A 25,145-nucleotide genomic window follows, 5' to 3' on the forward strand; every position below is an offset into this window, starting at 1 on the left:
ATAGATCTTTGTCTGAGACATCATGTTTATAGCAAAAACTGTTTTAAGATGGATATGTCTAGACGATGGTCCTTGGGGCTCTACATATCCTTTTTAGATACACCCTGTGTATAGCAAGATAGATTGTAACAGCATGTCCAATCGGTGCCAGAGAGATAGGGTGTGACGATGCCGGGTGACGATGTCGTCATGTCAGGCCCTTTCTGAGATATCTTGTGTAGCATGGACGGTTGCGACAGTATGTTCCACCACTGTTGTGACAATTATTGATTGTTCCGATGTTGCCATGTCAGCCCCTTGCTTAGGCTTCATAGATCCTTTCTGAGACATCCTGGATGTAGCAAGGCAGATTGAACAGGTGCGATAGTGATGTACGTAGGTTGTGACGATGTCTTCATGCCTGGCCCTTTAGCTAGGCTCCACGAATATGTTTTGGATACATCCTGGTCAGGTCAATTGCAGTAGAGGCTCGAATAAGGAACTGGGAGTTAGGCTAAGTATTTCCCAGTTCCCAAGTCAATTTTTTTTCTAATATCAACCCTCCAAAGTCCGATAACTCCTTCGATTGGTTTTAACCCCTTGTTACTCTCGCTCCCGATTCAAATGCTAGCTGCCTAACCTAGAGACACATTCTTCTACATTGCTAGCACGTATGAGTCATTGTCACACCCAATCCTAGCCATGAGGCACAACCGTCTCCACCACTAGCACATAGGAGACACTGTCACATCCAATCCTAGCATGCCATGAGACACATCATCTACATTGCTAGCATGTAGGAGACATTGTCCCTTCAAGCCATGAGACACAATCATCTACATTGCTAACATGTAACGGGTGATATGAATAAAGACGGGCAAATGCTTTTTTCTAAACTCCGCGTACATTTACACTAGGCCTTTCTGTACAAAATTGAAGTAAAAGCATTTGCTAGTCTTTATTCATATCCCTTGATGTCTAGCCTTGAGACACAATCATCTATATTGCTAGCACGTGGGAGACACTGTCACATCCAGTCCTAGCATTGAGACACAATCATCGACATTGCTAGCATGTAGGAGACATTGTCACATCCAGTCAGCATCGGGAGTTGATTCAGCAGCTGGCATTCATTTGAATCAGGTTTGTCAAAACAGATTCCTGGATCCCTGTTGAAGTTCAAGCTCGGGATAGCTACAATGTCAACATCAATCTGATTGACAGAAAAGACCCTCTGTGACGATACAATGCTTACAAAATCTGTTTTGGTGAATTCATTGATGATTTGTTGCAGTGCACTCCCTGCCTCCGTAAGCAATTCTCTGTTAACCAACATGTCAACAAAGATAGAAGAAGACTACGTTGATATCTTGTCATCAATTTATTAATTACTTTCCTTTATAAATGTGTTTGGCTATCTTTTCTAGAAAACATGAACCGATACAAAGGCATTCTTCTGATGCTGACCATCTCCAAAAAAGCTATAATACAAAATCGACAATGTGGTAACATCAGCAAAATGTCCCATTATTCAACACAGAGATATCATCATCATTATCATCATCATTATCATCATGGTTTTGAGGCCGAGGACAGGGCCTTTGCCACAGAATGATCTCCAACCCTCCAGAACCCAGTAGACTCCTATGCAGTCCATTTCGTCCTCCTGTTTGTTTTTCCTTACGGGCGGCAGGACAAGGCCGGTTCACTGCGTCCAGAGTGCATAACCCAGCAACGCGACCTTGTTTATTGGATTTTGTAAAATGGGACAACAGGGTGGAGCTACTTTTAGGAAGTTTAACTGGTAGTCTTAAGGTGACTATGCACAATTAGGGGCCTGTGGCGTGTTCGATTCAGCAATCATTACGTTTCTCATTCAAGTTTTGACATACTTTGAGACAGGAGAGGCCACTATCGGCAACTTTGTTTAACTGAATCTGGCCGACCTGGCTCCTGCCAATATTCTCCTCATCTCACAGTACACTGGCTTGGATGATAAACATTTGTATCACAAAGTCAAGTCAGACCTAGTGCCCAAATTGTGCATAAAGGTCACTAGCTCATGCTCAAAGTCTCTCTTTAAATTGTTCAAACCCTGCTAATCTCAAATAAAAGGACTTTTTAGTAGACCTTAGTTCTCTAGGTACTGACAGAAACACTGTGATGCCGCCTTCCTAGGTTTCTTCCTTCTAAAACAACAAGCACTAACCTACTACTTTAATCAGATCGCAATCTCACAAAGACTGAGGACGTAACAAAACTCAACATAGGACCAAATCTTGTTTGCAGAAATGCAATGAGCTATTTACATGAAAAAGGATGTTCTTTACCCAGAACACTTCAACAATACCAGTACTACACAAAATATCATACTCATATTCATACCAAATTTTCTATCTAACAGCCAATTTTGTAAAATGCACTTCAGTTAGTTTTGATCTACACAATTTAGATTATGCAAATAAAAGAATTACTACAAATTACATGTACAAACATCATATATTAGACTTTTCATAAATTAACTTCCCCAGTTTTAGAACAAAATCATCAACAGAGGGTTCATGACGAAGCATTGGTCATGGACAGAGATGCTTCAGCGCTGACCTGCAGACAATATTATAAGTTGTAGAAGTTTGTGCGCTTCACGGATTTCCTCACGTATAACCTCTTCTTAAGAGGCTTTGCTCAAACCGTCAGAGACAACCTTCAAAGTGACATTGATTCTGGAGCAAGTGAGGGGAACACCCATATTTCTGCATATCGGGACTGAATTTGTCAACTTGAATTATGTCTTTGAAGAAATATCCTTATAACAATAACAGGTACAACTAGGTGTAACACGGAAGGTTTCCAAGGCTTCATCATAAACCAATCAACTTCATGAAACTGAGAAGAAACGAAAGCTTTTTTGAAACTGGTGATTGTGAAAATTGTTAACATTAGTGAACATGGTGGTTATTCTCATCATTGTCAGCACCATACTTTACAAGAACTATCTATCGGTGATAGACCTGGTATGAACATCTTATCTGGTTAAATAGAAAATAAGTACACGTGGGTCAAGATACCTCTCAACTGACTGCCAGTTATGGAATTGGTGAGGTTAAAAAGAGACTGAAAGATTTTTGTGGGGATATAGCAAGTACAACCTAGTGCAGGTGAGGTGAAAGAAGTCCAGTTCAGGCCAAGCTGTCATGCTCAAACACCAGGGACAGTTGCATGCTCCTCCCCTTGCGCACATCTCTGAGCATGGTAATTGCAGAGCAAATTGCCTTGAAGCTCAGGATTCTAGCGATAGGGGGAAAAAATCGTTTTCATAACCAGAAAACAAGAACAAAGAATCTGATAAAGCAAAAAAAAGATGACAAGACTGAAATATAAAATAACGAAAGAGTTGTAAAGAGACACTTTCCTTTACCATAATAAGCAAATTACAGACGATTCATATAATTCATTTGCATCCCCACACATTCCCCACCTCTGTTCTTGTTCAATCACAACTGAACATATATAATAGCACACCTCCCAGCAAAACTTTAACCCTTGCACCAGAAGGAGCAGTACAGAACTGCTGATGAACAGGAGTATCAGTAGTTTACTAGCGACAGTATTCATATCCTTATAACTACAGATTTGCTTTGACAGTGCATTCTACCTGATCAGACCTTCTATTGATAAACCCTTGCGCTTACATTATAAAGCAGTGTCCATTTTATACGGAACATGGGGAAAACCAGTTTAATCTATTTAACTATCTTAGAATCAAGAATGTACGGGGTGATAGACCAGTTGAATACTATACCGTCGCTAATAAAGTGCTGACTACATACATGTAGGCGATATGAGGAGTAGATATGTGACTGTACAAATGAACAGATTACCGCAAGATGTGCAGTTGACTGAAATATGCCAGGAGTTGTGTCCACAGTTTATTCAGCATGGATGTGGACCAATGGCATTCAAGATTGTACATGAAAGTAAACAAGCTAAGACACAACAAAATGATGCATTATCTCATCACTATGTTATGCTAGGACACTTTCACTTATCACTTCCCCTCGGATATCAATAATAAGAATAATATGATGCATCACCGATCCATTTTGCAGGATATCTGATGAGCAGATGCAATGCGGTGTCAAAAAGACTCGAGTTGTTTTGATTAACAGTTTAGAGTATCATCCATGCAGTGTCGCTCCATAAACATGCGCCAGCTCATCAGACAACACTGCTTTTGATCATATCGATGGGCAACATAGTGTCCGTCAGCTGTTACCTTCTAACCGATTAGCATAAACACTTCCTCAACAAAAGTAACCCAAGAATCTACAAAGCAAGACAAGTACAGCAAAGAACACACACTGGAATGTGACTTGTATAGCCAAATGGTCCAGATCCGGAATAAAATACACCAAGACAAGAAAACCATGCTATGTAACTCCAATCCAGCCATTGTCTGATAAAAAGTTAATGATTTTCTGTCTGTGACTTTTATCGAGACCGCTAGGATAGCGGACCTTGATAGGCACACCCTGGCGTCTCTGGAGATAGTCCTGCAATAGAGAGTTAAAGAAATCAGATGAATCCAGAGTAAGGGTTTCAACTATGAACACCACCACAGTATGATGAGTATCTTCTTCAAGAGGTCATAAATTACTCTTCTATTCAGTCCTGATACCAAAGTCAACAAAACTTTATCGTCTTTTTCCTCGTCTTACCTTAATAATGCATGTCTTGATAGTGATGTAATGAGCAGGTTTCAGGCCAATGGAGTTACATAGCTGGAAATAAATGAAGCTGTAGTGAAAGAACGAAACAACAACAAGGAAACCAAGCCCACATTTAAAGGGAACTGGGACCGCCGAGCGATTTATTCAACTTTTCGACTTTCACCGCCCGAGAAAGTCAAACTTCCAACTTCCTATTCGAGTTCAGATTTGTAGCTCCGCCCCCAGTGCCCGAGCATGCGCAGTTCAATTTGTTATTATTGAGAATCATGTGAGAATCACGTGAGTCATGCGATCTTTCATTCATGAGTTTTCGTAGTAAATTCCATAGTAGTGACGTCACTCAATGATTGACAGCTAGGCGCCATGTTTCATTCATGCCTCGTTCTGATCACCCGATACGCAGGAAATGAAAACGAGGTCATACAAACTGGCTTGGCGGTTTCAGTTCCCTTTAACGAGCGCTAAAACACAAAACTCGCATTCACACGTAGAGTTTGAATAACATGGGATATGAAAATAGAAATTCTAAAAGCTTATAAGATACATGATTCAAGAATATATTAGCTCGGACAATGTAACAAAATTTTGTTTGTAGACACTGATTATGGAATAGAGATTCGGTTCATGGACTCTGATAATATGATAGACTATCACTTTATAGACACAAACAGTTGATAGACTTAGTATAGACTCTGACAATGTGACTGACTATTTCATAGCCTCTGAAAATGTGACAGACTTTAGCTTATAGACACTGAACATGGGATAGACTTAAGTGCGTAGACACTGACAATGTGATAGACTTTTTATTTTTTATAGACTCTCACAATAGTTAAAGACTACTCAACTATATTTACAATGTGGACTAGAGTAAGAATATGAGCAACAGAGGTAACCATTATGAATGAAAACTTATCTGTCTCCAGACATATTATAATACAAGACATATTCCTAAACACGTAAACAAAATTATGAATATTATACACACTGTGCAAAACATTATGACGAATGATATTATGAGGTTCTTACTGAAAATATACCAGTAATAACGACCTTTCAAAGAAGTTTTATCAACAGAATGAAAAAATCCAAACCTAACTTTTTATATTTGTACAATGTTACATTCAATAAAATGATTAATGAAAATCTTTTTAAATTCTAGATCAACACAGATTAGTTACGACTCTGTGTTGCCAATTTACGCCTAAAAAGCAAGCAAATGTCAAACCAGCGAGCAGAGAGCTTCTTTAGGTTCTAGATTACATTTTTACCGGGAATTCATCCTTCTGAGGTAGTGCTTGTGTATTACGCAATGTTGATTAGTGTGAGAATGTATCAACTGTTCAACACCACATTATTTATTCTATGAGAATCACCGGTCTCAATTTCTAGCAATGCCAAGTTTTACTTTTGATGAATTGTGACTCTACGAAACATTTAGCCACGTGAAACATTCTAGCAATGCCAAATTTTACTATTGATGGATTGTGACTCGATGAAACATTTAGCCACGTGAAACATTCTAGCAATGCCAATTTTTTCTTTGATGGATTTTGACTTCATGAAATATTTAGCCACGTGAAACATCCTAACAATGCCAAGTTTTACAACACAGTTTTATCTAACAACTTGCGCGTCTCAGTTGTGGATACGCAAATCAAGTAAATTATTGACCTTGTGTTACTTGAGATCAAATACTACTAAAGGGCCAAATGACATTCAAACAGAGGTTGTTATCTACATTTATGCTGTCTATAAGATATTAAAACTAAACAATTAAACATTGAAAACACTCACAAAATGAAGAAAGTGCAAATAAGTCCATACCAACTTGACTGATGTAAGAAATACACTTGTACATTTGTATCTTTAATCCATACTTAATCTCTACATACCCTTCAATACCTTGTACTTTAACTTACAGTGCAGTACCTTCGCAGGACGGCGTATGAACAACTAACCTTCCTTTCTGTGTCTGTGAGCAGTGAATACGATGGCAATGTGGTTGGGTCTCGCAGGACCATCTTGTCACCGTCTTGACCGTCGCTTTCTTTTCGTCCAGAAGTGTCGTGTTTTTCTTCGCTTGCTTTTTTGGAAACCATTGACGTGCGTTTTAATGCCAAGTTGCCCTGCGGAAAGAAAGATCACGATTAGATTTCCAGGTAATGAAACTATGATAATGTATCAGATCAATGAGGGATTTATCGTCTAAGTACATTTTGTCGCCTTCTAAATTCTACATTTGTTCTAGCTTAGGCCGACTACTTTCAATTGGCATAGTTCCTGTCCAGCTCCTCTTAGTCAATTTGTTCAAGAAGGGGGTTCTTTGCAACCCAAACACTGACTGACTGACAATACCCATGTGTCTTTCAACTCTTGACCACAAACTTGCAGCTCACATGATAAACTAGTCCTATTAAGCGAGATAGCAGGAAGGCTCGAAATACCAGTGAAGTAAGCAGATGCAGGAATTCACAGAAAAGGCAGCAGAAGATGCAGGAGAGCAAAAGAAAGCCTGGTAGTGATAGATAACTCACGGCCCACCTGGAGGAGAATAACGTTTCCAGTCTCATGAAGAACAAAATTCTGTCTTACTCAAGAGCAATCACATCCTAAAGCTTCCCTAAGTTCCTACACCCAGGCCTCTCAATTCATGAATTACACCAAATAAACACCGTTATGATGTGTGTGCCCAAATTAAAGGAGGGGGCAAAATTTAGTTTTTCGGTTATAGACCCTCAGAAGCTCAGAAGTGTTAGGGTTTTCTGAAGGTTAAAATGGTCCAATCTGCTCCTAAACACATCAGACATCAAGTTAGCCTCATGACCTAAAGTCATGCCAAAATTGACAGTTTCTCTGTACACAAACGACCAATGTTTTGTCACAAAAGCAATGAAATCACAGCAAATAAGCCAAAATTGAGGAGAGCAATGTGTGTCCCAAATGACTGATGTAATTGAGAGGCCTGCTTCTCACAAGACATGTGATCTTCGCTACAACATGAATCATGCAAGAAGGAGAATAAATTGAATACCTACTCCCATTACATACCATTTTCTTGCGGTTTTCTTTCTTCTTTTCTCGTAAATATTTTTCTTCTTCAAATTCTTTGCAATCTGAAAGTAAAAGGGGAACAAATACGTAAACACACACTGACTTTGACGTTGGACAGACATGGATTCCTAGAGACAAAAACTCAAATGAAACAGCCTCACCTACCAAGAGAATTCATTTTATTGTAATCATAATCCTTTTTGATATAAAAATCATGGATGCCTTTGTAAATCAAGAAAATACGTACAGGAGTTTTTTTGGCCAAATATTGGACCAACCAACAACCTGAACAAAAAACCTTGTCCGCAGACTGTAATCTTGCAATGCTTTTGATAAATATTTCAACTCTATTAAAGCTACCAGGTTCCAATTCTAGCGAATTCACACAACTTGTTCCTTACCTTCTAATTTTGTGATACCATTCCTTCTGAATCGCATGAGTTCTTTTATTCGTAATTTTGTTTGACGCTCCTCTGAAATAGCAACAGAATTACGTTAATTATGATCAAATTTATAACAAACAATAACACAGGCCAGCTGTCAGAATCATGTTTATTATATAATACAGCTCGTGAACCAGATTTTGTCTTTATATTATTTGAAAAGTGAATTTCATGTCTCATTTGGCAGAGGATTTTTCTGTATGAATACGAAAGTGTCTTTAAAAAAACACTTTGGTTCCTACAACGTCATTCTGGTCTTTGGATTTTCTGAGTCCGATTAGGTTACAATTTAGAACAATATTTCATCGAAGGAGAAGTTTACTCACTTTGTAAAGTTTCAAAATATTGTTCTCGCTCAGCAGACGTCTGGAATTGAGCGAAGATTCTCATTTTTTCTTGGAGATCTCTGCAATGTATGAGAAACAGATTTAAAAAATAATCTCTAAATAAAAAGACACTACAACTGATCAATATTTTAGGTCTGGTCCTGGTCTTGATAATTTTTGAGGATATAATGAAATAATCACCTCAAAAGCCCACAGTAGTGTGTCCTCTTGCTTAAATTTGCCAAAGCTGCATGCCTATAAATATGTACGAAAGAGTACAGTAGGCATGAGCTAGGCCAGGAGGGTAGGCTTCCTGTCATAGATCTAGTTTGGAGCCCCGCAGAGATGAATTAGTCAGTTTGCTGCGACTTAACACACTTGTATTAAAAGTTGGCAACGTTTTCTTGACATTCAATCATTTCAACTCACTTTTCTTCCTTCGACATCTTTCGTTTGGTGCCCTTTAAATTTTGCTTTGTCGATTTCAAGACATTCATGATTAAAGCATGTGTTCGACTGATCTTTTTCCGTCGCACTCGTTCCTTTATCCTTTGTCGATAGATATCCACTTGTGCCAATTTGAAGACGGTGTCGAGATCGTCATCTTCGTGCGTGACGTCAAGACTACTGATCTCAGCCTCTGCTTCGTTGTCATACTCCTGTGAAAAAACAACACGAGAGAGTTGATATTTTTGTCTTGGTGGATCGAGGGCACAGATTTGGCTGTTCAAAGCTTAGCTAGGCAATTTCAGATAAAGGCAGATAAATGATCTGGCAGGGAGAGGGGAATCATCTTAAGTAACGTGTCAGCCCTTGTTCTGGAGGTGGGAAGTCTAACAATAATTGAACAGTCGAAATTCCTCAAATTCCTCGATATCAATCAAAAATTACTGTTCTTCATACCTCACTACTTAAGTGTCTGCAGTACAAGAGTGCAGACTAAGGCTCTGACTCTCACAGAGAGGGGAATAGGTGCCATATAATAGGTTTGACCTACATGGTTACCTGTGTAGTACATGTACATTTTATCATGTTGTATATTGGTTGTAAATGTCTTGTTATGTTAATTTTAATATTGTACATGTATTTTACACGAATAAATTAAATTAGATAAAAAAAAAATAAGATACTGAAAATTATGGCAATTGAATTTGACTCACCCGTTCAAAGTCATCTCGGAGGGGCATGTAACCAAGTTCATGTTGTTCGACTACTGAAAGCTCTATGGCAGGTTGTACTTGGGGCAGTGCTGGAGAGAGTGGTCCATCCTGGCTAGTGTGGTCCTTGACTTTGTCTATAGTCTCCTCGGGGAATGTAGCTAAAGAGAAATGACAGATATGAGTTTTAACTTAAAATCAATCAATTCATCGATCAATCAATCAATCAATCAACCAATCAAATTACTAGGCACAAGAAATACAATCAAGCATTTTACCTTTACTGAATGGTGCACCTCTTTGTGATATTCACAAGGCAACAGCAGGCAGGGCTATGTATTCCAATAATGAGATGTGCACGTGTGCCAGGTGTGATGACGGGAACCGGGCCAGGTGCCACCATTATTGAGTAATATTTGTTTCAACAATTACCTCTTCCTATGTTTCCAAGGATAAATAAACTATTGTAATGATCGACACACTCCTCTGAAGTCTTCGACTCCACATGACTAGATATGTCCCCCCTGAAACAAAAAAAGAAAATATTGCTATTCATGCCAGGAGAAAAACACTGGGAAATCGGTGAATATGCGACTCTACTGAAACTCATAAAAGTTAAAACCACAATTTTTGGTTTGTGTGAATGCCTTTAACGACAATGCAATGGCTCTATGATTATCCTTGACGCTGTCCCCTCCGACTAGGACTAGGAGGGGGCTGCAGCAAAGAAATCACCACTTAAAACCTTGACTTGACCTGATTAGCAGAAGGATAACTCAATCTCCTTAATCCCATACTTACCAATTGCCAAAGCCATACTGCTCCACAGCGTCCAGTAACATTAACTCTTCATTTGCTGTCCACTGGATGGGACTGTCAAATATCTGGAAGTCTTGGCTGTCCTAAAATAAGGTGACTTAAGGTTAAGGTTAACCCTTGACAATGTTCAATTCGGGATTTACAAAAAAAAGTGTCAAATTGACAACAATTTACCTCCAGCTTTCAAACCCTGGCCCTGGGTTCATGTGATGACTCATCAATCAAGGTAGTTTTGGTGGCGTTCTATGTAAACCTCTCAATGTGGTGCTCAAGCGGTAAATGAATAGGTCACCTGCTCAACTCAACCTTCCCCCATAGTCACTAAAGACATAGTAACAAAAAAATGTCCATTGTCGCATGGGGTGTGACAGCAAGAGACATAGTCACAATCAATCAGTTGGAGACAGAATTTGAGCTCTTCTGCCATGATGATACTTACAAGGAGTTGATATCCATGATCCTTTCTGTGACCCCCAATTTCAGCTCCACAGCAAAAACACTGAAATATAGAGCAACCAATCAATCAAAATTGCAATCCTTTGGCTAACTGACAGCTGAAACTGAAAGTGAAAGTACTCGTTTAAAAGTAGCCGACAACTTGATCGTTGACATTGTCATTGACAAGCCAAAGATAGATTCACAGATATCACCAGAAATGAGCAAACTCTTCGTCTATACAAGAAAAACAGGGTTGTCTACATTTCATTTTCATTGGAGGACCATTCCTGCTGCTACACCGTACAATGCATACATTTCGTGTACATCTATGTACACTCATGTGTACACTTACCTGTAAACAAAGGTCAATTTCGTCTGGGGCTGGGCACTCCGTACAATGGATTCGTACGGAATTCACAGGGCATTGGCAATACGAACAGGCGATTTTAGCCATTGCCTGATCATTAGAGATCATTTGAAGCAACAAATCATTACATTTTACTTTTAAATACAGTCATTATTGCGAGTTTTTGGGCGCATTCCCGGCTGCTTTTCAGCCCATCATGTCTGCCATCTTTACACACGCTCTGACGTCACGAATCCCAGAAATTGAACATCCGGGTGCTTTCCAGTGCAATTTCCTGGAAATTCCATGAAAGTCTCATGATTGATGATAAAATGTTTTTTCTACTTGATTGTGCGCTTTGTAAGTCTCCGATTTATGGTATGCCACTTCTTCATTACTTATAGAAACAGTATATTGCATTGTCATGTGAAAAAATGTTTGTTGTTGTGGAGAAACTGTGATAATTGTGATTGCAAGTCAGCTGATGTCAGAAAAGATTTTGACATTTTACAGGGTGTTTCACAGAAAAAGTATGCCCAAGATAAAGTACCCGGTATGTGTTTTCAATGTCAGCAAATTTTTCCTGCTGTTTTACATTGCTGAAAGAAATCTGGGTGAGATGGAGCGACGAGGGGCCGGCCATTCTGATATGTTATAAATATAGTGTAGGCTGCACAAGAGGGGTTAGTATCTACTATCTAAGTATGCATGAATGCACTTGCCAATGGAGGTCTAAATATCGTTCTTTTTCAGTGGCACTGTTCCTCCTGACATCTGGATGCAACTGCAGTCCTCTCTTGTTCAGACCACATCATCTCACATCAGTCGTAAAAGAAGTTCAAAGCAATCAAGGTAATGATCATGAATAATTTTCCCATCCAAAAACTAGTCGGAGTCGGATGATTTGGGAGTTATGTGACCAGCTGTGGTTGGTGATCATCCTTAGACATCACCACACCCTCAATACTTAAGACCTCTGTGAATTCAACAGTTTTTTTTTATTAACCCAAGTCTCAAGAATATAGGATCAACACAAATGGTATATTGGAACAATGCCTGGCAGTTAAAAGATTGACACCACAGCTTTATAAAACACGAAGAGCTGCTTTCTTTAAATGCCCTGATAATCTCATAATTTTCAGTAACCTGTAATCGGCGTGATTTTTTTAAACTTTCAGAAACAGTTGATAAGATCATTAACCTGAGCTTGAGTGGAAAAGCTAAGAGTCAATCCTACAACCGATTAGCAGAATTCACAGACACATTTGGAAATCGAGTAGCTGGATCACAAAACCTTGAAAATGCTATAGGTAAGCGGGCATGAGCCAAAACTGGCTTACATATTAAATTTTGTGCAATAACTATTGTTGTCAGTGTGAGTAAAGCTAAACTACTGGCCGCATTGAAGAAAAGTAAGGAGGGCCTGCTAAGTGATGATTTTCGATTAAAACTTCAGACTACCTCCTGAAAAACATCAGTGAAGATGGTCAGGAAAATGTCCATGGTGAGGCTGTGACCGTCCCCAAATGGGTGAGAGGGAATGAGTATGCCTACCTGACCTCCCCGAGGATGTACAAGATGGCGATACTTGGCCTGGGAAGTAGCATTGGGACACCGGCAGAGGGTATTACAGCTGAAGCTATTGTAGTCAACTCATTTGATGAATTGCATCAGAGAGCAGCTGAGGTAATATTTTCATCCTGCCAGATATTTGTGTGTTAAGATAAAGTCTTATTTTTCAGTGTCAGTATTATCAGTATTATCAGTTTTCGGAGTGGTGTGTGCAATTGCTCTGTCGGGTCTTGTTGCCACTAGCAATGCCAATCAGAAGTATCTTAGCTCTATGTTTCATTCCAAGAGAACTCTCAAGAGCAAGGAGACCCATTCATTCTATGAAACCTGGGTCTACTCTGAATTCAGCTAGTGTTATACTGTCGTGGTGATGTCCAAGACCATAAAAGTATCTTATTGTGAGGTGGGTAGGTGTCAGATAATTGCTGCAGGGTACATTTTTCTTATTTGATTATTTCGAATTCATGTTTCAGGCAAAAGGAAAGATTGTTGTGTACAATGAAGAGTACCATGGCTATGGAAATACTGTGAACTATAGAACTCTGGGCGCAGTGGAAGCTGCCAAGGTTGGAGGCGTGGCATCCCTCATCAGGAGTGTAACACCTTTTTCTATCAACAGTCCTCATACTGGCCACCAGGTTAGTAGCATGATTATGTTTATTCCGGTACATGGATGAGATTGTACTAGGAAAGACTTTTGGCTGAAGTCCATCTGACTGAGGTGTGTGGCATTCCGCAATGGGCTTATGATCTTCTACACTGGAAATAAGGAAGGTAAACTTGTAACAAAGACAGATACTAGGCGGCATTAACTTAGAAGACCATTGAAAATATCTTATACTACTTCAGGATTATTCTAAAGATGTGAGGAAGATTCCCACTGCCTGTATCACCATTGAGGATGCCGAGATGTTAGCAAGGATGCAAAAGAGAGGGACAAAAATTGTAATCAAGTTCTACATGGAAGCGCAGAACTTACCCGACGCTCAATCCAGGAACATCGTAGCAGAAATTGTTGGGTCTAAGTACCCAGAACAGGTATATACAGCTGATTCACACAAAATATTGTACAGAGTTGCGTGGTACATGTATGATTATACATTGGTGAAAATCTGGGTAGCCAACTGAGCATGTTACAACCAGTCACAATTGACATTTTCACAACCAGACATTAGTTCTATTGGGAACAACATCAGAATGTACAGGTACTTGACTTCACAACCAGAATGTCTATGTTTCTGACGACAGCTCCTGACGGAATCTCACAAACGTAAATATGGCATACTCGAGTTTCCGTCTATCAGAGTATAGGCCGCCTTTTGTTCTACTCGGAATATCGCGTATATGTCAGACCTGATAATCTTATTACCTCTAGGTGGTGCTATTTGGCGGCCACATAGACAGCTGGGATGTTGGTCAGGGGGCGATGGACGATGGAGGTGGTGCGTTCATTGCTTGGCAAGCCTTATCCCTCATCAGACAGCTGGGGCTCAGGCCGAAGAGAACCATGAGAATGGTCATGTTCACTGGGGAGGAGGAAGGACACTTTGGGGGACAGGCATATTTTAGTGCACATAAGGTAATGATCAGCATAATTTCCTTGTTTGTAATATCATAGATCACCATTTATTGAACTCTCTGTGAAAGAAACAAATATTGTAACGCTGAAATTGAGCTATATCATGTCCGGGTTGATCTTGATAAGGATGCATCTCAGTTTTTAACTATTGAAAAGATTCTGCCAGATTTGAGAGGAGAAGTATTTACTGGTATTTGCTTTCTGTTTGCAGACAGATGTAAACAACTATGATCTAGTTATGGAGTCTGACATGGGCACTTTTACACCTTATGGACTAACATTCGATGGTAAGAATCATTACATAATGACATTAATTGCCTCTATATTCCAAAACAAAGTTTACCAGGGTTGGTAGCTTGAACCAATAGTGCATATTGGAAGTGTGGATCCCTGCAGAAAAATATTTTCCACTTACAAACAGAATGTGGTTATGACAAGGTGCATGATGTGAATCGGATGCCCGATTCTTATTTTTCAACATTTGCACAACAGCTAAGGACTACATCACATCTGCATCAGGACGACTGTCACTTTGTGAGAGCTGGTTTCAGGATGACTCCCTTATGAAAATTTGAAGGATGAGTTCAAGAGTAAGGCACTGAAATCAATTTGGTTGTTAGCTGATTAACTGAACGAAGGTTGCAATCGAGCTCATTTTGTTGGCCGACATTGCAGAAGAGGACCTGAAGAATAATCTTATTTCCTCTCATTTGTTTATCAATATTCAGGTAGTCAAAAAGCCAAGGTCATTATGCAAAGTGTCCTGGATATGTTGAAGAGGATTAATGCCACGGAGTTGAAATATGTCAACAACACTGGGGACAATGGTGATACAGGAGGCTGGGTCAATGCTGGAGTTCCTGGTGTTGCTCTGTTGAATCGCAATGAAAATTACTTCGATTTTCATCATACTAATGGTAAATGAGGATAATTTTTGTTGTTGAAAATTTGATGCATTTACATGAAGGAGTCATTCAATTGCATTTGGTTTTCTATGACAATCGATGGTTAGGCCCCATTGCTGCATGTTGAACCTCTCTTATCAAGCACAACCTTGGTATGGACAAGTGCTGTCCTTGATAGAGAGGTGTCCTGATCGGAGAGGCCGAGTTGAATGAAAAAGACCAATTTGGGACAAAAGTAGAGTGTCCATAATACAGAGATTTCCACTAAAGGAGGGAGCCAACATTGAACAGGGAAAAGTGGGGTTTTTTTCTCGAAAGTATGTGTAACCGATTCATCCTTTCTATTCTTTAGGGGACACCATAACTGTCCAGGACCCGCACATGATGGATCTATGCTCTGCTGTCTGGGCATCTGTGGCTTACACAGTTGCCAACCTGGAGGAGATGCTTCCAAGAAAATAACGGGACAATCAGTGATCATTCCTGCTTAATAAAACTGCCAAGTTGATGATTATTTAAGGATAATTGTGATGTTACATTTGTGACATTCTCTCCGCTCAACATAATGCGTCAATTCAATCTTGTATAACTTAACTTGGTTGGTGACAGAAATAGTACTCATGCATGCCACATGAATCGTGTTTGCAAATGGTGCGTGAATCAGTTTTACCGATCAGTGCATGTTGATTATGCGCATGTGTATTTTTTCTGATGGCAGTCTACAGCTGTTTGTACAAACAGCTGACTATTTGTTGATCAAATACACATCAAATCACTGTGATAATATCAAATGTATTTTCTCACAACAATTTTTTTTTGTACTCCTGGTGTCGGATCTGTGATTCGAATCCCAGGCAAGGCAACTTGATTTTCTGTACAACTTCCATTTTTTAGATAAATATAAATTTATGTCAAAATCACGATGTCGTTGTTTGATGTAGTTTGTGCTGATTTGATTGGACAACATGTGTGTTGTTGAAATAGAAGGCACCAGTAGAAATTTGAACAATTTATCTTGTGAAAATCTCCTCCTGTGCCACTGCATCTTCCCTGGAGGATCATGAGCCATATTTACACAGCACCCTCGCAGGCATACAGACCTGTATATCGGTGTGCTCCGTTCATCCATCAAGACATATTGGAGAGAAAAGGAACTTGCCAGCCAATGGGTCATCGGTTCCTTTCTGTCCTTGGAGCAAAGACGCATGGAGCAAATGTCGCTGATGATGTTCTTCTTACTGACAAATGGTTCTTAGAAGCAGACATACATGCATAACCCCCCCTCCCCCGGTGGCCAAGTTTAAAAACACAAATGCCAGACCAAATGACCAACTGCATTTGAAACATGAAAGATGACCAGTGCGTAGTCTCTCTTGCAGCTCAAACAACAAGTTCATTGACGAGACTCGACAGAGGCGCTTTCGTGAGAAGAACTGATCAGTATTACTGGAGGGTTCGAACTCTGGACTTCTGTCTTCAAGGCCCAACTCGCCCTACCAGCCACAGAATGTTCCTGTAAGTTCTCACAGCAAAGGCTTTGTGGGGAAGAGGTCAAGGGACAAGTGCCACAGGTCCGTTTTGAACCCGTCAGGAATATGTATTAGTTCTTTTCATGAGAGGTCCCCTGTGACCATGCTCTTCAACGAACTTGCTGTTTGTACAGTCATTGTCAATCGCTGCAAGTTGCCAGGCGTTGATGCATGGTATTCAAAGTGCAGTTGGGGTGTTTTCTGACTTGGCTGCTTGGGGTTTTCTGCACAAATGTCAACTTTAATGATCATGTCCTCTGCTTTTGGTTGTGACTTTGTCCTCAGAAGGTCAAGGTTGAATGTGAACCATATTCATGACCAGAATAGGAGTCCTTGCAATCACTACATTTGGCGTAATGAGTTTTTTACTTTACTCATTATGTAAAACTAGAGAAGGTGCACCAAGACAAAAATGACAAACTTTTTATAAGAAATATGTAAAAAATTTATTTCGCCAGTGAAGAAAAGTACATTGGCCATTGATCAGTGTATAATTCAAGAAAACTCAAGTGTCACATGTTTACATGTAAATATTGTGATGTTTTTTCATAAAGGATGTCCGTAAGAGCATCATACAACATTCTGTAGTTTATTGACATCAGCATAAGTTTATTTTAGTCTGATATGTGGAAAGTGAAAACGTGAAGATCTAACATTTTCTGGAACAACTATCACTCAGAAAACATTCCACTTGCCTTGAAAAATACTGTGGTTGTCTTACACAGGTTAACAAATGCCTAAATCCTTCAATTTAAGGATCAACAACAACCATATGGCACACCTTGGCTGAAAAAGCCAGCAATATAATATCAACCACCTCAAAACACATTTTTTTATGCCAAGATGTATTACCAATTTTGCAGTCTCATGTCGCCCTGACAATCTGGACCTTGAACTGATCCATCGTAGCAAAATGGTCAAGCGTGCATATAGGGACTGGACAAAAAACCACTCAAGATTCATTCTCCTCAGATCAATGGACCCAACCACGGAATATCAAACAAATGAAATGCTATCCTAGACATATTTCAATCCTTTGAGTTTAACATTACGTTTTTCACCCGCGTCTCACCCAGAGCACGCCCCCGACATGCCCAACATAATCTTGCAACACTTATGAACAAAACATTGGGCTGCATTCTTCCAGATGAAAAGAGAAGGATAAAGCACACTGCCCCTCTAAAAGTGTGCAATGCCTTCTTTCAGAGCAGCCAATGCATTTACTATCATAGAAGAGTGCTGACAGTGCTCTTTTTCTCAATTCAGCCTCACATTGCTCTTTCCCTTGCCGATTCCCCAAACCACTGCCCATCAAAATAATGAAATTTCTGGAAGAAATGCTAGGCTGTCTCAAATAATAACACCTCTATTTAGTGTACAGGGACATTAAAACTCCATGACCGAAGCAGCTCTTTAAAAATAACTTTAACTGATAAAGCACAAACCATTGATTACGACCACAGAACCCACAAACGATTCAAAATTTTTCTAACCCTACTTCTAAAGGTCAAGTGTAATCGCTTATACTCCTGTAGAGTTGATTTTAATTCCACTACTAACAAGCTAAAAACATGTAAATTGTACATAATGCTTATACTCCTGTAGAGTGAGGACGATGGACTAACACATAACTAAAACTAGAGAAATCGCTACATATGTACAAGCATAGTAGCAGACCAACATAAAAGCATGCAATGAATTGTACACTTTTATACACACATGATATTGCAGATAACAGATAATAGCAGCTTCGTTTTTGTTATTTATTGTCGAAACATGCCAACAAACCTTTTAAAGAAGACTGTTAAGTACAAATGCGCCTCATAATGCCCCATTTTATTAGCTGATAGCATATTTAGCCATTGCCTAACCAAGCTGAAATGTATGACTGCCAATCTTTTTTACTTCTTTAGCAGCACAATCTGTGAAAAAAATTCTCATCCTGAAATCATTACGTTTGTTCCCCCCACCCCCACCCCACCACCACCACCAGTCCTGTCTGTATGAACCAAGTAATACACACAGGTTAAGAATAGATATGGATGTTGAGGCCATGTTCCTACAAAAGCACTTGCACTCAACACCAGGAATTTACATGGTTGTGGTCACAAAAGACAATTCATTACACTTGGTGGCAAAAAACCCAACTACACAACATGATCGATGATTCTAAATGCCGAGCAAAGAGAGATTACTCCATTTTCAATAGTAAAAAATATCCCCATCTAAATCATTCAGCACCATGGGGATTTATAAAAATATTCAAACATTCACTCAATGGAAAACTGGTTTCTCATAAGACAGGAATACATGAATAACATAAGACAATATCTTGTTTGTTATCTATGGCACCTTAGAAAGTTACCAGCATGGTACCGAGTCACAAAGGGTTCTCCACAAGGCCATTTGTCAGGGCAGCCCACCCTACCTTGGAAGAGCCACCCTACCTTGCTATAGAATTTTGTAAAGGGTTTCTATGGGGGGCCACCCTACCTTAAATTGCTTACCACCCTACCTTGTGTTGCACACTGCCAACATTTTTTGAATATCAAGGGCACCACCCGACCTTGAGAATACCCTGTGGAGAACACCATGACTATGAGTAACGACCTCTGCGGTTGTCCAACTCCAATCTACCACAATTGGATCAACGTTTTCAAACCTCTCAAATTTTACAACATTCCTCAGCAGAGCCATATGGTTCGTAATTCATAAAGCAAAGCACAACTGAGAGCAGAACACAGCACTCCAACTTGGCTACGAAATATTTTATTCATATTTTTGGGACACTGGACCCCAAGAAACAAACATTTGACATGAAACAGTAACTTTGGTATGTCAAGATGGATAAGCAGCACTTGGTTCTAAAAGAAAATATGTCCGACAGGAGGTATTTGATGAGTTCAATGGGATAAATTTATATTGGCTGTGGACTTCATGCCACAACCATAACGTAGCTTTTAAGTGTCGTATATTTGGTTTCAGAACTTAGTGCTGCACTTCCCAACAAAATCTCAGCAAAAACATTAGTAATTTAAGCGATATATGAATCCATTTGAATACCAGGGCATTGTCTGTTCCTCACAAAACTTCCTGATAGGGCTCCTGAAGGGATTGACGATTGGTTTGGTAGCTTCTCCTAGGTTGAGGCCCTTGATGGGACCGTTGGCGCATTCACAGCTGTATTGGCAATAATCGGTGAAATATGACGGAATGTTGTTATCCTGGAAATTAAGATCAGGTAGATCAAGGAAGTGAATATTACGAGCAATGAATCTGAAAAGCAATACTACTGTTATGATATAGATTATAGTCACGAAAATTCAATTTAAAAACTTGAAAATTCTAGGTAAAATCAACCCCGAAGTCCACACCAGTAAAGGTACGGCATGTCAGTTTCTATGAAGTTCAAATATATTATTGGAGGATACACAGAGACCAGGTCCCAAACCTGCAGCTACAAATCAGTCCGAGGACCAAAACAATTTTGACTACTTGTACTTTGAAAAGCTTACCTTTAATAATTCAAGAGCTTCTGCCCACGTCATGTAAGCACCCACTCCAGCATTGAATCCTGAAGAAAGTATTAAGAGAATTTTAGATCTTAACTCAAATGCTTTGTGGAAGAAGAAATTTTACAAGACGATCCACTTCATAATGCCTCAGAGAGTATCCTTACTTAGCAGGCCATTTCACTCATTATGTGCTTTAGGGGGAGGGAGTCATGAAGGAGACACTGTTTGCGAGAGGATGTCAGAACATACATCTTGCGAAATGGCATTCACTGCCTTGATTGACTGTACGGAGACCCGGCATTCCATCAGATTTTAATTTGAGGGGGGGGACAAAATTAAGAATAAGTCCAGAAATGTGGCAGAATCAAACTTTTTTCTCCACTTACCAATAGCTAAATCCGGTTTGTCATTGCCTTGCTTGAAGAATTTCTGATATGTACATCGATGAACAGTAATTTTGACGTTGTCTTTTGTCCTCTCTCGACCATCACACTTCTTTGATAGCTCCACGCCAACCATATGAATCTCTATGGAAGTGTCCGGCATAAGTATGCCTAGTTCCTGGAGGTTAAAATGAAAGAGAGTTAAGCAAAATAGTACAGTTTAGCTTTAACTTTTTATACTGGTTAGAGTTAGCAACTTCCACACTAGTTCATGCAAGATCAACCAAAGCTAGGCCATACTACAGAGTAGAGAGACTACCAACTTGATGAACCCATTTTTATGAAATTACCCCAGAGAAAAACTTTAATGCAAGATACATGACAGAAGCAGCCAAAGTCAAAAGACTACTTACGAAAAATGCTGGTATAAGGTCGACCTCTTTCTCCACTCCTATCACATGGATTATACACTGATTTGGGTTCTGAGCGACTGGTTTGATATTGGGAACTAGAAAGAAAGCATGTTAGAATAAGCAACAGTTTCACATTATCTCATATGTGGTTTGAGGTTTGGATGACAGGTTCCCACAGGTAGAAAACTTCTGTACATCATCTTATGCACTGAATTATGGCACACAGGTCGGAAACTTCTGTACATCATCTTATGCACTGAATTATGACACACAGGTAGAAAACTTCTGTACATCATCTTATGCACTGAATTATGGCACACAGGTAGAAAACTTCTGTACATCATCTTATGCACTGAATTATGGTACACAGGTAGAAAACTTCTGTACATCATCTTATGCACTGAATTATGACACACAGGTAGAAAACTTCTGTACATCATCTTATGCACTGAATTATGGCACACAGGTAGAAAACTTCTGTACATCATCTTATGCACTGAATTATGGCACACAGAGCCAGACTGTCAGTGTGATACTCAAATGATCTTTTGTCAAAATACAGTTTTATTAATCTTTTTTTTACTCACAATCTTGAATAAGCAGTGTTGTGCCAACATAATACAGGGTCAATGGAAAAGATAGAATTATGGCCACAGGGGAGTCTAATCGCAATCCTCGCCACTCGTAATAACTCTTCCAGTCTTGTAATGGACTCGCTAGTTTGGCCTCAGGTTTTTCGCTATCTAGTATACTTCCCTCGACTGGTAGGATCCAAGGGTCCTGAACCTCTGGTAAACCACCTGGAATGATTAAAACTTGTTAAAATTCCTCTCTGAATTTGACTATGGAAATATCTCCTTTACCTATCAAACAGCATGAGACAGTATAAGATGGGCCAAATTTCTTGCGGTCTCGTCAGATCATGACGCATAATGATCTGTCAATATGGCAGCTTCTGCTTTATGAGAGGGCCAGGGTTTGATAGTTACTTGGCTACAAAAGCTAAACACACAATAAGCATGTGATCTTCCAACCAGACATCATCAAAACTTAACAGACTTATATTCTCACAAAATTATCTTCAGAGTATTGAGATCTACTCATTATTTAATGAATTTCTTACCAAATTCCAGGGGGTATCCGTCTGGCATGCCATGATGATGTGGAATCTCATGACGCCAAAGGCCCTGGCCCAGCACACCAGACTTGTGGAGGAACTCCCTGTACCGGAAAACAGTGAAATCTTGTGTTGTGGTTTCTAAAAGGCAAACAAGAGAAAACTTAAGACCTAAAGACATAGAAATATATGAGACAAAATAAATCTCATCAACGGCACTGACTTAGCAAATATTGGCTGTAGGGGTTCTTCAAACAGCCACATACCCATTAATCTATAAAGCTATTTATTAAGGCCTCCAAATACAATAAGCAAACGTTAAGAGCACCCAAATTCGATAACACACATGTTTCTAGAGATGACACGCTTTAAATTTTCTCTGATATATGTCAATTATACTAACCTGCCGCATATGCAAACGGTAGGTCAGCCATTTCATCTGTTTTGGCTGCAAACTCTTTCATCTTGGCACACCATGCTCTGTGACTGTGCATCTCGTACGGCTGTTTCAAGTCAGCTTCCTGGCAGATTCGACTACAGTAGTAAACAACATCACAACCTTGGCTATAAGTAGAAAGAAATCAAGGTTACCAATTATATATAACTACACTTTAGAATGTAAAGACATGACGCATAGAGGAGATACACATCCACATGCAGCACACACAAGGCTAAAATGCTATGCCGCACTGCCAGTGGTCTGCAGTTAACCAAAATTTTAAAATATACAGTCTTCATTGCACCATTTTGGTTTTAATTATGATTAGAAAAGCAAAATTTTAACCCACCAAATTTTTTTCACTCATTAGCTACATGTGACTCCACCAGCCTGCAAATTAACAGAAAATTATCTTTCCATCTTCTGTCGTCATGTGGAAAGTACTGCAGCTTCTCAGAGCTTGTCTTCTTTTGGCCTGTCTTACTTACCACCTGAAAAATAATCCTTCCGTTCCTCTCATCCTGCAGATGCAGCATTGTCTCATGACTGGTTCATCTGCTGGACAGGCTGATGCGGCTTCTCCACCAAGATTCAGGATGCCTAGCTCACTCAGCGGTATAGGAATGTAACTGGAAAAGAAAGAGAGGAATGTAACCTTGATTCACCTTACACTGGAGAAGAGAACGATAATTCATCCACAAGCCCAGGGAAATCGGCTTTCCAGTTGATGCTCCGATTCTAAAGTCTACCCAGACAAGTATAGCGGAACATCTCCATCAAGGACACTCTTGGTACTGACAAATGCTGTCCTTAAATTGGAGGTGTCCTGATTGCAGAGGTCAATCAATAGAAATGACCAATTTGGGACCAAATGCGTTGTCCTTAGTGGAGAGGTTGTCCAAAACTGAGAGGTTCTGCTAAGGGAGGTTCCACTTTAAAAGTTACTCACCAATGTCTATAGGTCAGGTATCTAGGTTTTCTTGATTTACCCTGGAATGGTTGTAGGCATGCCTGACAGATTAAATCAAGGGCTTGTTGGTCCAAAGGACAGGTGTCATCTTCAAAGTTCCTTCCAATAACATTTCCATAGCGGTCCAGAATTTCCATTAGCCTTTCGTTGTTCCCTGAATTCAGAAAGGTTTTAGATAATAAGCTGTTGATGGCATTCATTTGATTGATCTTTGATTCTGGTGTGATAAGCCTGGAGCAGAAAAAAACTTGCTTCAAGATGCAGAGTCACACATTCTCATTGATCAGGACTACTACACTACATCATTTAACCCAGCTTGTGTGTCGTTGATGAGGCAATTCCTCGGACTTAATAAGAAAACCATGACATTTCCTATCCCATTTTAAAACTTACCATGACTGCTAAGTGTTTCATAACTTTGTGTCATGACCCAGTATGTGTCCTCCATTGGTAGCTCGCTCACAATCCTGATGACTTCTGGATCCACCTGGGTATCTGTTGGAGAATTACTGCCAACTTCATCAACTTCCATATTGAGACTCTTTAAACTGAAATGACGAGTCAATGGATGAAAGAAAAGGAGGAAGCCAGACCATACGTGTCAGAACAACCCCACCCAATCATTCATACTAGCAAGGCATCAATGAGGTCCTGATCCTGACAGATCAACAAAAGATATGGTTATGGTATGGCTGCTAAGGCTACCAGTATGGACATGATCATACTGAGGATGGGTGATCCCTGGCCCTCCTAATCCATTCACAGTTTGGCAGCGACATGATTTTAACTCAAAACTTGTCCCCTTCCTCAGCAGGACGGCTCATCCAGAATTGCTGCAAGAAGACGTGACGTATACGGTAGGACTGTCTGCTGTTGACAACACGTCAAAAGTCCGTACTTGTACTCCATACAATACAATAATGGACGGTCCAGATACCGGGTGGTCGTAGATGTGGTGGTGGATACAATCGGCATGATAGTCAATGGATGTTCAACTTCAATGTTGCCGCAAACTGTCTGGTCACATCGACAATTTAAGTGATCAAATTTACTTCTCAGTATGATATAAACAAACAACACATCTACTGGCTTACAGCTGGTAATTTGGGCAATTTTGACCGTGGCCGCCAAACCGGATGGACAACAAACCACTGTCCAACATGGCGTCGGTTGGTCAAGCTGGAGATGGTCAGTCCACAAATCGCCTCAGAAAAGATAACAAAACATCATATATCTTACTAAATTTATGTCATAAAGGTGCTTAGGTATACTCACTTTATGTATGCGTATCAATTGAATGAATACAAGGACTTTTTAAAGTTGAAAACACAAGTAATACTTCGGCAAGACATTTGTCTTGAACATCCCGCTGCGGACTACGTCATCAATTTACGTGCACTTTCGTACAATTGCAAGAACATCCGGTTGAAT

At 39.7% G+C, this 25,145-nt stretch overlaps 3 protein-coding genes across 5 annotated transcripts; 1 reads left to right on the top strand and 2 right to left on the bottom strand.

Moving 5' to 3' along the window:
• Window positions 1-1,345: 1,345 nt before the first annotated feature.
• Window positions 1,346-11,524, bottom strand: LOC135485618 (transcriptional adapter 2-beta-like). 2 transcript variants are annotated; one of them, XM_064767852.1, is made up of 12 exons: window positions 11,299-11,524; window positions 10,948-11,007; window positions 10,491-10,591; window positions 10,122-10,213; window positions 9,693-9,850; window positions 8,962-9,191; window positions 8,533-8,612; window positions 8,165-8,236; window positions 7,761-7,825; window positions 6,671-6,838; window positions 4,698-4,760; window positions 1,346-4,532 (listed from the first exon to the last, which is right to left on the bottom strand). In XM_064767852.1, the coding sequence occupies exons 1-12, from the start codon at window positions 11,419-11,421 to the stop codon at window positions 4,410-4,412; spliced, it is 1,335 nt and encodes a 444-aa protein (XP_064623922.1). In that variant the 5' UTR covers window positions 11,422-11,524; the 3' UTR covers window positions 1,346-4,409. The 2 variants fall into 2 exon arrangements, 1 of the variants encoding a protein (XP_064623922.1); XR_010446589.1 differs by lacking the exon at window positions 1,346-4,532 and having other exon boundaries at window positions 4,697-4,760; window positions 7,748-7,825.
• A 59-nt stretch (window positions 11,525-11,583) lies between these two features.
• On the top strand, window positions 11,584-15,867 carry LOC135484722 (carboxypeptidase Q-like). Of its 2 annotated transcripts, none has more exons than XM_064766372.1 (10): window positions 11,584-11,670; window positions 12,046-12,144; window positions 12,471-12,602; window positions 12,749-12,978; window positions 13,338-13,502; window positions 13,714-13,902; window positions 14,240-14,443; window positions 14,655-14,730; window positions 15,172-15,360; window positions 15,701-15,867. In XM_064766372.1, the coding sequence occupies exons 1-10, from the start codon at window positions 11,610-11,612 to the stop codon at window positions 15,808-15,810; spliced, it is 1,455 nt and encodes a 484-aa protein (XP_064622442.1). In that variant the 5' UTR covers window positions 11,584-11,609; the 3' UTR covers window positions 15,811-15,867. The 2 variants fall into 2 exon arrangements, with proteins under 2 accessions (XP_064622442.1, XP_064622443.1); XM_064766373.1 differs by having other exon boundaries at window positions 11,584-11,652.
• Window positions 15,868-18,864: 2,997 nt separating this feature from the next.
• On the bottom strand, window positions 18,865-25,094 carry LOC135485619 (zinc finger MYND domain-containing protein 15-like). The gene is made up of 11 exons (XM_064767853.1): window positions 24,990-25,094; window positions 24,108-24,262; window positions 23,694-23,868; window positions 23,233-23,373; window positions 22,709-22,869; window positions 22,312-22,446; window positions 21,776-21,988; window positions 21,189-21,283; window positions 20,779-20,953; window positions 20,393-20,451; window positions 18,865-20,101 (listed from the first exon to the last, which is right to left on the bottom strand). Exons 2-11 carry the CDS (start codon window positions 24,244-24,246, stop codon window positions 19,904-19,906), a joined length of 1,491 nt encoding a protein of 496 aa, XP_064623923.1. The 5' UTR covers window positions 24,247-24,262; window positions 24,990-25,094; the 3' UTR covers window positions 18,865-19,903.
• Window positions 25,095-25,145: the final 51 nt, after the last annotated feature.

Source organism: Lineus longissimus, chromosome 3 (genome assembly GCF_910592395.1).
Source record: "Lineus longissimus chromosome 3, tnLinLong1.2, whole genome shotgun sequence".
In the NCBI taxonomy this organism is placed as follows: Eukaryota; Metazoa; Nemertea; class Pilidiophora; order Heteronemertea; family Lineidae; genus Lineus; species Lineus longissimus.